This window comes from Nerophis lumbriciformis, linkage group LG31 (genome assembly GCF_033978685.3).
Source record: "Nerophis lumbriciformis linkage group LG31, RoL_Nlum_v2.1, whole genome shotgun sequence".
NCBI classification, from domain to species: Eukaryota; Metazoa; Chordata; class Actinopteri; order Syngnathiformes; family Syngnathidae; genus Nerophis; species Nerophis lumbriciformis.
Window position 1 is genome coordinate 2,515,736 of NC_084578.2, and position 15,772 is coordinate 2,531,507.

The 15,772-nt window shown below is 31.1% G+C and overlaps 1 protein-coding gene across 1 annotated transcript in view; it reads right to left on the minus strand.

Moving 5' to 3' along the window:
• Positions 1-3,085, minus strand: part of xpo4 (exportin 4) — a 148,493-nt gene extending 145,408 nt beyond the window's left edge. Inside the window, exon 1 of the mRNA XM_061926096.1 lies at positions 2,948-3,085. Coding sequence (XP_061782080.1) covers positions 2,948-3,010 — 63 coding nt within the window. The 5' untranslated portion in view covers positions 3,011-3,085. The remainder of the gene's footprint in view (positions 1-2,947) is intronic.
• Between the last annotated feature and the right edge of the window lie 12,687 nt (positions 3,086-15,772).

A 15,772-nucleotide genomic window follows, 5' to 3' on the forward strand; every position in this document is an offset into this window, starting at 1 on the left:
GAGTAAAAGATGGAGGAGGAGAAGATGGAGGAGGAGAAGATGGAGGAGTAGAAGATGGAGGAGTAAAAGATGGAGGAGGAGAAGATGGAGGAGTAGAAGATGGAGGAGTAAAAGATGGAGGAGTAAAAGATGGAGGAGGAGAAGATGGAGGAGTAGAAGATGGAAGAAGTAAAGTAAGTAAAAGATGGAGGAGGAGAAGATGGAGGAAGTTGTGTACATGGTTCACTTTTTAGCAGCACTAACATGAGCAAACATCAACACAGTCGAGACTGGTGGAAGTAGTAATGACCACTGGTAGAACTAGTAATGACCACTGGTAGAACTAGTAATGACCACTGGTGGAACTAGTAAAGCCCGCTGGTGGAACTAGTAATGACCACTGGTGGAACTAGTAATGACCACTGGTATAACTAGTAATGACCACTGGTGGAACTAGTAAAGCCCGCTGGTGGAACTAGTAATGACAAATGGTAGAACTAGTAAAGCCCACTGGTGGAACTAGTAATGACCACTGGTGGAAGTAGTAATGACCACTGGTATAACTAGTAATGACTACTGGTGGAACTAGTAAAGCCCGCTGGTGGAACTAGCAATGACAAATTGTTGAACTAGTAAAGCCCACTGGTGGAAGTAGTAATGACCACTGGTGGAACTAGTAAAAGGGTAGGACTAGTAATGACAAATGGTAGAAGTAGTAAAGAGAGATGGTAGAACTAGGAAAGACATAAGGGTAGAACTAGTAAATCTCACTGGTAGAACTAGTAAATACAGAAGGGTAGAAATAGTAAAGAGAAAGGGTAGAACTAGTAAAGAGAAAGGGTAGAACTAGTAAAGAGAAATGGTAGGACTAGTAAATACAGAGGGTAGAACTAGTAAAGAGAAATGGTAGGACTAGTAAAGACATAAGGGTAGAACAAGTCAAGCTCACTGGTAGAACTAGTAAATACATAAGGGTAGAAATAGTAAAGAGAAAGGGTAGAACTAGTAAAGAGAAAGGGTAGAACTAGTAAAGACAGAAGGGTAGAACTAGTAAAGAGAAAGGGTAGAACTAGTAAAGAGAAATGATAGGACTAGTAAAGACAGAAGGGTAGAACTAGTAAAGAGAAAGGGTAGAACAAGTACAGAGAAATGGTAGGACTAGTAAAGACAGAAGGGTAGAACTAGTAGAGCTCGTTGGTAGAACTAGTAAATACAGAAAGGTAGAACTAGTAAAGAGAAATGGTAGGACTAGTAAAGACAGAAGGTTAGAACTAGTAAAGACAAAAGGGTAGATGTAGTAGTAATGGACTAGTAATGGTAAAACTAGTAGAGACAGGAGGGTAGAACTAGTAAAGACAGAAGGTTAGAACTAGTGAAGACAAAAGGGTAGATGTAGTAGTAATGAACTAGTAATGGTAGGACTAGTAAAGACAGAAGGGTAGAACTAGTAAAGAGAAATGGTAGGACTAGTAAAGACATAAGGGTAGAACTAGTCAAGCTCACTGGTAGAACTAGTAAATACAGAAGGGTAGAACTAGTAAAGAGAAAGGGTAGAACTAGTAAAGAGATAGGGTAGAACTAGTAAAGAGAAATGGTAGGACTAGTAAAGACAGAAGGGTAGAACTAGTAAAGAGAAAGGGTAGAACTAGTAAAGAGAAATGATAGGACTAGTAAAGACAGAAGGGTAGAACTAGTAAAGAGAAAGGGTAGAACTAGTAAAGAGAAATGATAGGACTAGTAAAGACAGAAGGGTAGAACTAGTAAAGAGAAAGGGTAGAACAAGTACAGAGAAATGGTAGGACTAGTAAAGACAGAAGGGTAGAACGAGTAGAGCTTGTTGGTAGAACTAGTAAATACAGAAAGGTAGAACTAGTAAAGAGAAATGGTAGGACTAGTAAAGACAGAAGGTTAGAACTAGTAAAGACAAAAGGGTAGATGTAGTAGTAATGGACTAGTAATGGTAAAACTAGTAGAGACAGGAGGGTAGAACTAGTAAAGACAGAAGGTTAGAACTAGTGAAGACAAAAGGGTAGATGTAGTAGTAATGAACTAGTAATGGTAGGACTAGTAAAGACATAAGGGTAGAACTAGTAAAGATAAATGGTAGGACTAGTAAAGACATAAGGGTAGAACTAGTCAAGCTCACTGGTAGAACTAGTAAATACAGAAGGGTAGAAATAGTAAAGAGAAAGGGTAGAACTAGTAAAGAGAAATGGTAGGACTAGTAAAGACAGAAGGGTAGAACTAGTAAAGAGAAAGGGTAGAACTAGTAAAGAGAAATGATAGGACTAGTAAAGACAGAAGGGTAGAACTAGTAAAGAGAAAGGGTAGAACAAGTACAGAGAAATGGTAGGACTAGTAAAGACAGAAGGGTAGAACGAGTAGAGCTTGTTGGTAGAACTAGTAAATACAGAAAGGTAGAACTAGTAAAGAGAAATGGTAGGACTAGTAAAGACAGAAGGTTAGAACTAGTAAAGACAAAAGGGTAGATGTAGTAGTAATGGACTAGTAATGGTAAAACTAGTAGAGACAGGAGGGTAGAACTAGTAAAGACAGAAGGTTAGAACTAGTGAAGACAAAAGGGTAGATGTAGTAGTAATGAACTAGTAATGGTAGGACTAGTAAAGACATAAGGGTAGAACTAGTAAAGATAAATGGTAGGACTAGTAAAGACATAAGGGTAGAACTAGTCAAGCTCACTGGTAGAACTAGTAAATACAGAAGGGTAGAAATAGTAAAGAGAAAGGGTAGAACTAGTAAAGAGAAATGGTAGGACTAGTAAAGACAGAAGGGTAGAACTAGTAAAGAGAAAGGGTAGAACTAGTAAAGAGAAATGATAGAACAAGTAAAGCCAGAAGGGTAGAACTAGTAATGGTAGAAGTAGTAAAGACAGAAGGGTAGAAGTAGTGCAGACAGACGTAAAGGTATAATTAGTACTAGTATAATTAGTAATAGTATAAAGTCTGACCATGAGAACTTTAGCAGCGCTCTCCAGCTGTGTGATCACTTCTGCTGCACCGAGCGCCGCCATCTTGGTCCCTTCACTATGACGTCACGCGCACTGCATTGTGGGTAGCAGGGGCGCCACTTCTCTCACGTCACTTTGTTACGTAATCATGTTCAAAGATCATCAAATGCTGCTTTTTATTTCACTTCAGATCTCTATTTGCTTATTTGAGTTCATTTTACTCTTTTTTTGTGTTCGTCTGTAAATGTTGGCTGCTCTCTCGACACGTTTTCATCATCATTTTATTAGTATTGTTTGCTTTTATTTCTCATCATTTTAATGTTATTATTGTGTTTCAATGATTTATAATTAATGTTCATATTAAATCAGTTGTGTCCAAAGAGTAGACATTTGTGAAAATGTAAATTAAAAAAAAAGAACAAGAAAAGACAATCAGCAAAAAAGGACCAAATATGTTTTACTTTCAACTTTTGTGTTTTTTTAATCACCTTTTTGTTTTTGTTTTTATAGCAAAAACACAAAATATGCAATTTCCCCCACCCCAATAAAACACATTTAAAGTGTAATATTTGATGTGAAATTTTTAGAGTCTTAAATATGTAAATAATTCATAACATTGATTTTCCTTCTTTATTCATTCTCCAACTAATAAATGTGTTAAAAATAAGTCATACATTATTACTTTTTTACGTTCATCACTTAAATCTCTAGATCAATCCGTCAATTATAAGTTTTTGTTTTTTTTGCTTGATGCCTTTTTTGTCAAAATATGCAATCTTTTCTCAAAAAATATTTCCAAGTGGAATATTTGATGTGACGTAATTGGAGCCTTGAGTAGGTCAATAAGTCATAACAACATTGACTTTGAGTCATTATCAATTTTTAAACAATGACAGTTTTTAATTAGAAAAAAAATCCCACTAAAATTCTCTGGGACCCAAAAGGGTCCCACTCATAAAAGTGTTTAAAATAAGTCATATATTAATATTTTTTGTTTACTTTTAACTCTTGAATCTGTAAATCAATACGTGGATCATATATATACTTTTTGAAAATGTTTTTTGACTGTTATAAACCCTTTTTTAATAGTCAACATTTTCTCGTTACATTTCACCTGTTTGCTCTTTTATTCTACTTTTTTCTGTATTTTGTAATAGTACTTTTAAAATGTCAGAAAAAATGTACACCTTTGTATACTTTTAGAGGTTGTTTTAAAAAAAAATAAAACTACTATTACAATATTATGTATTTTTGTTTGATGCCTTTTTTTGTCATGGAAAACACACAAAATATGCAATATTTCCCCCCCAAAATATTTCCAAGTGGAATATTTAATGTGACGTAATTGGAGCCTTGAGTAGGTCAATAATTCATAACAACATTGATTTTGAGTCATTATCAATTTTTAAACAATGACAGTTTTTAAAGAGAAAAAAAATCCCACAAAAATTCTCGGGGACCCAAAAGGGTCCCACTCATAAAAGTGTTTAAAATAAGTCATATATTAATATTTTTTGTTTACTTTCACCTCTTGAATCTGTAAATCAATACGTGGATCATATATATACTTTTTGAAAATGTTTTTTGACTGTTTGTTATAAACCCTTTTTTAATAGTCAACATTTTCTCGTTACATTTCACCTGTTTGCTCTTTTATTATACTTTGTTCTGTATTTTGTAATAGTACTTTTAAAATGTCAGAAAAAATGCACCCCTTTTTATACTTTTAGAGGTTGTTTTAAAAAAAATTAAAACTACTATTACAATATTATGTATTTTTTGTTTGATGCCTTTTTTTTTGTCATGGAAAACACACAAAATATACAATAATTCCCCCCAAAAATATTTCCAAGTGGAATATTTGATGTGACGTAATTGGAGCCTTGAGTAGGTCAATAATTCATAACAACATTGACTTTGATCCATTGTTAATTTTTGAACAATGACTGTTTTTAATTAGAAAACAATCCCACTAAAATTCCCTGGGACCCAAAAGGGTCCCACTCATAAAAGTATTTAAAATAAGTCATATATTAATATTTTTTGTTTACTTTTACCTCTTGAATTTCTAAATCAATACGTGGATCATATATATACTTTTTGAAAATGTTTTTGACTGTTTGTTATAAACCCTTTTTTAATAGTCAACATTTTCTCGTTACATTTCACCTGTTTGCTCTTTTATTATACTTTGTTCTGTATTTTGTAATAGTACTTTTAAAATGTCAGAAAAAATGTACACCTTTTTATACTTTTAGAGGTTGTTTTAAAAAAAACTAAAACTACTATAACAATATTATGTATTTTTGTTTGATGCCTTTTTTTGTCATGGAAAACACACAAAATATGCAATATTTCCCCCAAAAAATATTTCCAAGTGGAATATTTGATGTGACGTAATTGGAGCCTTGAGTAGGTCAACAAGTCATAACAACATTGATTTTGAGTCATTATCATTTTTTAAACAATGACAGTTTTTAAAGAGAAAAAAAATCCCACTAAAATTCTCTGGGACCCAAAAGGGTCCCACTCATAAAAGTATTTAAAATAAGTCATATATTAATATTTTTTGTTTACTTTCACCTCTTGAATTTCTAAATCAATACGTCGATCATATATATACTTTTTGAAAATGTTTTTTGACTGTTTGTTATAAACCCTTTTTTAATAGTCAACATTTTCTCGTTACATGTCACCCCATTTGCTCTTTTATTCTACTTTTTTCTGTATTTTGTAATAGTACTTTTAAAATGTCAGAAAAAATGTACACTTTTTTATACTTTTAGAAGTTGTTTAAAAAAAAATTAAAACTACTATTACAATATTATGTATTTTTGTTTGATGCCTTTTTTTGTCATGGAAAACACACAAAATATGCAATATTTCCCCCAAAAAATATTTCCAAGTGGAATATTTGATGTGACGTAATTGGAGCCTTGAGTAGGTAAATAATCCATAACAACATTGACTTTGATCCATTATTAATTTTTGAACAATGACAGTTTTTAATTAGAAAAAAATCCCACTAAAATTCTCTGGGACCCAAAAGGGTCCCAATCATAAAAGTATTTAAAATAAGTCATATATTAATATTTTTTGTTTACTTTCACCTCTTGAATCTGTAAATCAATACGTGGATCATATATACACTTTTTGAAAATGTTTTTTGACTGTTTGTTATAAACCCTTTTTTAATAGTCAACATTCTCTCGTTACATTTCACCTGTTTGCTCTTTTATTCTACTTTTTTCTGTATTTTGTAATAGTACTTTTAAAATGTCAGAAAAAATGTACACCTTTTTATACTTTTAGAGGTTGTTTTAAAAAAAAATAAAACTACTATTACAATATAATGTGTTTTTGTTTGATGCCTTTTTTTTGTCATGGAAAACACACAAAATATGCAATATTTCCCCCAAAAAATATTTCCAAGTGGAATATTTGATGTGACGTAATTGGAGCCTTGAGTAGGTAAATAATCCATAACAACATTGACTTTGATCCATTATTAATTTTTGAACAATGACAGTTTTTAATTAGAAAAAAATCCCACTAAAATTCTCTGGGACCCAAAAGGGTCCCAATCATAAAAGTATTTAAAATAAGTCATATATTAATATTTTTTGTTTACTTTCACCTCTTGAATCTGTAAATCAATACGTGGATCATATATACACTTTTTGAAAATGTTTTTTGACTGTTTGTTATAAACCCTTTTTTAATAGTCAACATTCTCTCGTTACATTTCACCTGTTTGCTCTTTTATTCTACTTTTTTCTGTATTTTGTAATAGTACTTTTAAAATGTCAGAAAAAATGTACACCTTTTTATACTTTTAGAGGTTGTTTTAAAAAAAAATAAAACTACTATTACAATATAATGTGTTTTTGTTTGATGCCTTTTTTTTGTCATGGAAAACACACAAAATATGCAATATTTCCCCCAAAAAATATTTCCAAGTGGAATATTTGATGTGACGTAATTGGAGCCTTGAGTAGGTCAATAAGTCATAACAACATTGATTTTGAGTCATTATCAATTTTTAAACAATGACAGTTTTTAAAGAGAAAAAAAATCCCACTACAATTCTCTGGGACCCAAAAGGGTCCCACTCATAAAAGTGTTTAAAATAAGTCATATATTAATATTTTTTGTTTACTTTCACCTCTTGAATTTCTAAATCAATACGTGGATCATATATACACTTTTTGAAAATGTTTTTTGACTGTTTGTTATAAACCCTTTTTTAATAGTCAATATTTTCTCGTTACATTTCACTTGTTTGCTCTTTTATTCTACTTTTTTCTGTATTTTGTAATAGTACTTTTAAAATGTCAGAAAAAATGTACACCTTTTTATACTTTTAGAGGTTGTTTAAAAAAAAATAAAACTACTATTACAATATTATGTATTTTTGTTTGATGCCTTTTTTTGTCATGGAAAACACACAAAATATGCAATATTTCCCCCAAAAAATATTTCCAAGTGGAATATTTGATGTGACGTAATTGGAGCCTTGAGTAGGTCAATAAGTCATAACAACATTGATTTTGAGTCATTATCAATTTTTAAACAATGACAGTTTTTAATTAGAAAAAAAATCCCACTAAAATTCTCTGGGACCCAAAAGGGTCCCACTCATAAAAGTGTTTAAAATAAGTCATATATTAATATTTTTAGTTTACTTTCACCTCTTGAATCTGTAAATCAATACGTGGATCATATATATACTTTTTGAAAATGTTTTTTGACTGTTATAAACCATTTTTTAATAGTCAACATTTTCTTGTTACATTTCACCTGTTTGCTCTTTTATTCTACTTTTTTCTGTATTTTGTAATAGTACTTTTAAAATGTCAGAAAAAATGTACACCTTTTTATACTTTTAGAGGTTGTTTTAAAAAAAATTAAAACTACTATTACAATATTATGTATTTTTTTGTTTGATGCCTTTTTTTGTCATGGAAAACACACAAAATATGCAATATTTCCCCCAAAAAATATTTCCAAGTGGAATATTTGATGTGACGTAATTGGAGCCTTGAGTAGGTCAATAATTCATAATAACATTGATTTTGAGTCATTATCAATTTTTAAACAATGACAGTTTTTAAAGAGAGAAAAAATCCCACTAAAATTCTCTGGGACCCAAAAGGGTCCCACTCATAAAAGTATTTAAAATAAGTCATATATTAATACTTTTTGTTTACTTTTACCTCTTGAATTTCTAAATCAATACATCGATCATATATATACTTTTTGAAAATGTTTTTGAGTGTTTGTTTTAAACCCTTTTTTAATAGTGAACATTGCGACGTTTTCTCGTTACATTTCACCTGTTTGCTCTTTTATTCTACTTTTTTCTGTATTTTGTAATAGTACTTTTAAAATGTCAGAAAAAATGTACACCTTTTTATACTTTTAGAGGTTGTTTTGAAAAAAATTAAAACTACTATTACAATATTATGTATTTTTGTTTGATGCCTTTTTTTGTCATGGAAAACACACAAAATATTTCCAAGTGGAATATTTGATGTGACGTAATTTGAGCCTTGAGTAGGTCAATAATTCATAACAACATTGACTTTGATCCATTATTAATTTTTGAACAATGACAGTTTTTAATTAGAAAAAAATCCCACTAAAATTCTCTGGGACCCAAAAGGGTCCCACTCATAAAAGTATTTAAAATAAGTCATATATTAATATTTTTTGTTTACTTTTACCTCTTGAATTTCTAAATCAATACGTCGATCATATATATACTTTTTGAAAATGTTTTTGAGTGTTTGTTTTAAACCCTTTTTTAATAGTCAACATTGCGACTTTTTCTTGTTACATTTCACCTGTTTGCTCTTTTATTCTACTTTTTTTCTGTATTTTGTAATAGTACTTTTAAAATGTCAGAAAAAATGTACCCCTTTTTATACTTTTAGAGGTTGTTTTAAAAAAAATTAAAACTACTATTACAATATTATGTATTTTTTGTTTGATGCCTTTTTTTGTCATGGAAAACACACAAAATATGCAATATTTCCCCCAAAAAATATTTCCAAGTGGAATATTTGATGTGACGTAATTGGAGCCTTGAGTAGGTCAATAAGTCATAACAACATTGATTTTGAGTCATTATCAATTTTTAAACAATGACAGTTTTTAAAGAGAAAAAAAATCCCACTAAAATTCTCTGGGACCCATAAGGGTCCCACTCATAAAAGTGTTTAAAATAAGTCATATATTAATATTTTTTGTTTACTTTCACCTCTCGAATCTCTAAATCAATACGTGGATCATATATATACTTTTTGAAAATGTTTTTTGACTGTTATAAATCCTTTTTTAATAGTCAACATTTTCTCGTTACATGTCACCTGTTTGCTCTTTTATTCTACTTTTTTCTGTATTTTGTAATAGTACTTTTAAAATGTCAGAAAAAATGTACACCTTTTTATACTTTTAGAGGTTGTTTTAAAAAAAATTAAAACCACTATTACAATATTATGTATTTTTGTTTGATGCCTTTTTTTGTCATGGAAAACACACAAAATATTTCCCAGTGGAATATTTGATATGACATAATTGGAGCCTTGAGTAGGTCAATAATTCATAATAACATTGACTTTGATCCATTATTAATTTTTGAACAATGACAGTTTTTAATAAAAAAAAAATCCCACTAAAATTCTCTGGGACCCAAAAGGGTCCCACTCATAAAAGTATTTAAAATAAGTCATATATTAATATTTTTTGTTTACTTTTACCTCTTGAATTTCTAAATCAATACGTCGATCATATATATACTTTTTGAAAATGTTTTTGAGTGTTTTTTTAATAGTCAACATTGCGACTTTTTCTTGTTACATTTCACCTGTTTGTTCTTTTATTACACTTTTTTCTGTATTTTGTAATAGTACTTTTAAAATGTCGACATTTTTTATATTTCTTTATGCTTTTAGAGGTTGTTTTTTTTTTAAATTAAAACTACAATTACAATATTAGGTATTTTTGAGGAAAACATTTAATTTATGTAAAAAAAAAAATACTATAAACGCTGCAGTTCCTTATAATATATTGTATGTATGTTACTGTATAATATAGTATGACACAAAAACGTGTTGTCAATTATTTTCATTATGCAATACTTTCCATTTTTGTTTCGTTAGAAAAATATTATCAATTGACCTACAATGAGTTAACAAGAAAAAAACATTGAACCTGTGTGTGTAATAAAGATCCACAAACTGAAGCAGTTGGTAAATTTAATTTATACAAACAATTTACACACAAAGACAGTGACAATTGTCTCAGTTGATACACAAGTGTAAAAAAAGAGATTGCCATCCTCCTTTTGAGAATAATAATAATAATAATAATGGTATAATACTGCGTAGACATTTGGACATTAGCACGCTGGGGACTTACAAGGTGGCTGGGAGGGAAGATACAAAAAAATATGTATATCTGTATAAATATAAATTCAAGATATTATACATGATGGAGCGCCGACAGCACACATTCAAAAAACATGAAGGGGATACAAAAACAAAGCTTTAAGAAATCAGATGCAAGTCAGTCAACGATTGTCAGTCATCACTTTATAGCCCTCAGAAACAAAACTCTCATTCTACGCTTATAAAGCTTTTTCCCCCCGTCTACCTTCTGCACGCTCCATAAAACTGCATTGTGTTTTTATTTGAGCGTACAAAACACCAAATGGTAAATACGTTGAAAGTCAGTCAGAAAGGATTGTGCAGCTTTAGAAGACGAGGCACACTGACAGTCAATACAACTGTCCAATCATAAACACAACATCATCCTGACAGTCATACTTCAGGGATTAGTCGGCAAACACCGACCCAAAGTTCTGTTGCAGCGTTTGGTAGCGGCGGATTGTCAACAAGCAGGATTTGTCAACTAACTCCTAACGGCAAAAGAGCGAAGCTGTTTGCCACAAAGAAAGGACTATTAGGGCCACACTAACAACACATAGCTAAGTTGCCGGAGAAAAAGTTGATATGTTGCGTAAAAAAATATATTTTACATCTGAATTGTGAGGATAAAGTAGTGACATTACGATGACAATTTTACGTCACAAGAATAATGTTGCAATTTTGCGGTAAAAAAGTATTGTGTTTGGAGGATGATGTATTACTGCACGTATAGTACGGAGTACTACATTGACAGGAAACCAAGTGAGTTAAATTACAAGAAATATGTCGGAATATGGCAAAAATAAAGTCGTAAAGCTACCAGAAGAAAACCTTCGTGTTCCGAGATCACAGTCGTAAAGTTAGGTGGATGAAATCGTGATTTTATGCGAAAAATGCTAGGTCATAAGAATAATGTCGTAATATTGCATGGAAAGTAGTAATATTCCGACAAAACTACTTTCATTGTTACGACAATAAAGCTGTAAATAATGAGGATTTTTTTTTTACATTTTAAAAAGTTTTAATAATGCTTCAATAAAGTCGAAATTGATTAGAAAAAGTTAGTAAAATTGCTTGGTAGCAGCAGATTGTCAACAACCAGGATTTTTCAACTAACTCCTAACGAAGCTGTTTGCCACAAAGAAAGGACTATTAGGGCTACGCTAACAACACATAGCTAAGTTGCCGGAGAAAAAGTTGATATGTTGCGTAAAAAAAAAAAATTGACATTTGAATTGTGAGGATAAAGTAGTAACATTACGATAAAAATGTTACGTTACAAGAATAATGTCGCGATTTTGCGGGGAAAAAAAGTATTGTGTTTGGAGGATGATGTAATACTGCACATATAGTACGGAGTACTACATTGAAGAAATATGTCGGAAAATGGCAAAAATAAAGTCGTAAAGCTACCAGAAGAAAACCTTTGTGTTCCGAGATCACAGTCGTAAAGTTAAGTGGATGAAATCGTGATTTTATGAGAAAAATGTTACGTCATAAGAATAATGTCGTAATATTGCATGGAAAGTAGTAATATTCCGACAAAACTACTTTTATTGTTACGACAATAAAGCTGTAAATAATGAGGATTTTGTTTTTACATTTTAAAAAGTTTTAATAATGCTTCAATAAAGTCGAAATTGATTAGAAAAAGTTAGTAAAATTGCTTGGTAACAGCAGATTGTCAACCAGGATTTTTCAACTAACTCCTAACGAAGCTGTTTGCCACAAAGAAAGGACTATTAGGGCTACGCTAACAACACATAGCTAAGTTGCCGGAGAAAAAGTTGTTATGTTGCGTAAAAAGAAAAATTTGACATTTGAATTGTGAGGATAAAGTAGTAACATTACGATGAAAATGTTACGTTACAAGAATAATGTCGCGATTTTGCGGGAAAAAAAAGTATTGTGTTTGGAGGATGATGTAATACTGCACATATAGTACAGAGTACTACATTGAAGAAATATGTCGGAAAATGGCAAAAATAAAGTCGTAAAGCTACCAGAAGAAAACCTTCGTGTTCCAAGATCACAGTCGTAAAGTTAAGTGGATGAAATCGTGATTTTATGCGAAAAATGTTAGGTCATAAGAATAATGTCGTAATATTGCATGGAAAGTAGTAATATTCCGATAAAACTACTTTTATTGTTACGACAATAAAGCTGTAAATAATGAGGATTTTTTTTTACATTTTAAAAAGTTTTAATAATGCTTCAATAAAGTCGAAATTGATTAGAAAAAGTTAGTAAAATTGCTTGGTAGCAGCAGATTGTCAACAACCAGGATTTTTCAACTAACTCCTAACAAAGCTGTTTGCCACAAAGAAAGGACTATTAGGGCTATGCTAACAACACATAGCTAAGTTGCCGGAAAAAAAAATTTGACATTTGAATTGTGAGGATAAAGTAGTAACATTACGATGAAAATGTTACGTTACAAGAATAATGTCGCAATTTTGCAGGAAAAAAAGTATTGTGTTTGGAGGATGATGTAATACTGCACATATAGTCCGGAGTACTACATTGAAGAAATATGTCGGAAAATGGCAAAAATAAAGTCGTAAAGCTACCAGAAGAAAACCTTCGTGTTCCGAGATCAGAGTCGTAAAGTTAAGTGGATGAAATTTTGATTTAACGAGAAAAATGTTACGTCATAAGAATAATGTCGTAATATTGCATGGAAAGTAGTAATATTCCGACAAAACTACTTTTATTGTTACGACAATAAAGCTGTAAATAATGAGGATTTTTTTTTTTACATTTTAAAAAGTTTTAATAATGCTTCAATAAAGTCGAAATTGATTAGAAAAAGTTAGTAAAATTGCTTGGTAGCAGCAGATTGTCAACAACCAGGATTTTTCAACTAACTCCTAACAAAGCTGTTTGCCACAAAGAAAGGACTATTAGGGCTACGCTAACAACACATAGCTAAATTGCCGGATAAAAAAATTTGACATTTGAATTGTGAGGATAAAGTAGTAACATTACGATGAAAATGTTATGTTACAAGAATAATGTCGCGATTTTGCAGGAAAAAAGTATTTTGTTTGGAGGATAATGTAATACTGCACATATAGTACAGAGTACTACATTGAAGAAATATGTCGGAATATGGCAAAATGGCAAAAATAAAGTCGTAAAGCTTCCAGAAGAAAACCTTCGTGTTCCGAGATCACAGTCGTAAAGTTAAGTGGATGAAATCGTGATTTTATGAGAAAAATGTTAGGTCATAAGAACAATGTCGTAATATTGCATAGAAAGTGGTAATTTTACGACAAAACTACTTTTATTGTTACGACAATAAAGCTGTAAATAATGAGGATTTTTTTTACATTTTAAAAAGTTTTAATAATGCTTCAATAAAGTCGAAATTGATTAGAAAAGGTTAGTAAAATTGCTTGGTAGCAGCAGATTGTCAACAACCAGGATTTTTCAACTAACTCCTAACAAAGCTGTTTGCCACAAAGAAAGGACTATTAGGGCTACGCTAACAACACATAGCTAAGTTGCCGGAGAAAAAGTTGATATGTTGCGGGGAAAAAAATATTTGACATTTGAATTGTGAGGATAAAGTAGTAACATTACGATGAAAATGTTACGTTACAAGAATAATGTCGCGATTTTGCGGGAAAAAAAAGTATTGTGTTTGGAGGATGATGTAATACTGCACATATAGTACAGAGTACTACATTGAAGAAATATGTCGGAATATGGCAAAAATAAAGTCGTAAAGCTTCCAGAAGAAAACCTATGTGTTCCAAGATCACAGTCGTAAAGTTAAGTGGAATAAATTGTGATTTAACGAGAAAAATGTTACGTCATAAGAATAATGTCGTAATATTGCATGGAAAGTAGTAATATTCCGACAAAACTACTTTTATTGTTACGACAATAAAGTTGTAAATAATGAGGATTTTTTTTTTTACATTTTAAAAAGTTTTAATAATGCTTCAATAAAGTCGAAATTGATTAGAAAAAGTTAGTAAAATTGCTTGGTAGCAGCAGATTGTCAACAACCAGGATTTTTCAACTAACTCCTAACAAAGCTGTTTGCCACAAAGAAAGGACTATTAGGGCTACGCTAACAACACATAGCTAAGTTGCCGGAAAAAAAAAATTGACATTTGAATTGTGAGGATAAAGTAGTAACATTACGATGAAAATGTTACGTTACAAGAATAATGTCGCGATTTTGCGGGAAAAAAGTATTGTGTTTGGAGGATGATGTAATACTGCACATATAGTATAGAGTACTACATTGAAGAAATATGTCGGAAAATGGCAAAAATAAAGTCGTAAAGCTACCAGAAGAAAACCTTCGTGTTCCGAGATCACAGTCGTAAAGTTAAGTGGATGAAATCGTGATTTTATGAGAAAAATGTTAGGTCATAAGAACAATGTCGTAATATTGCATAGAAAGTGGTAATATTCCGACAAAACTACTTTTATTGTTACGACAATAAAGCTGTAAATAATGAGGATTTTTTTTACATTTTAAAAAGTTTTAATAATGCTTCAATAAAGTAGAAATTGATTAGAAAAAGTTAGTAAAATTGCTTGGTAGCAGCAGATTGTCAACCAGGATTTTTCAACTAACTCCTAACAAAACTGTTTGCCACAAAGAAAGGACTATTAAGGCTACGCTAACAACACATAGCTAAGTTGCCGGAGAAAAAGTTGATATGTTGCGTGAAAAAAAATTAGAAATTTGAATTGTGAGGATAAAGTAGTAACATTACGATGAAAATGTTACGTTACAAGAATAATGTCGCGATTTTGCGGGGAAAAAGTATTGTATTTGGAGGATAATGTAATACTGCACATATAGTACAGAGTACTACATTGAAGAAATATGTCGGAATATGGCAAAAATAAAGTCGTAAAGCTTCCAGAAGAAAACCTTCGTGTTCCAAGATCACAGTCGTAAAGTTAAGTGGATGAAATCGTGATTTTATGAGAAAAATGTTACGTCATAAGAATAATGTCGTAATATTGCATGGAAAGTGGTAATTTCACGACAAAACTACTTTTATCGTTACGACAATAAAGTCGTAAATAATGAGGATTTTTTTTTACATTTTAAAAAGTTTTAATAATGCTTCAATAAAGTCGAAATTGATTAGAAAAAGTTAGTAAAATTGCTTGGTAGCAGCAGATTGTCAACAACCAGGATTTTTCAACTAACTCCTAACAAAGCTGTTTGCCACAAAGAAAGGACTATTAGGGCTACGCTAACAACACATAGCTAAGTTGCCGGAGAAAAAGTTGATATGTTGCGGGGAAAAAAAAATTGACATTTGAATTGTGAGGATAAAGTAGTAACATTACGATGAAAATGTTACGTTACAAGAATAATGTCGCGATTTTGCGGGGAAAAAAAGTATTGTGTTTGGAG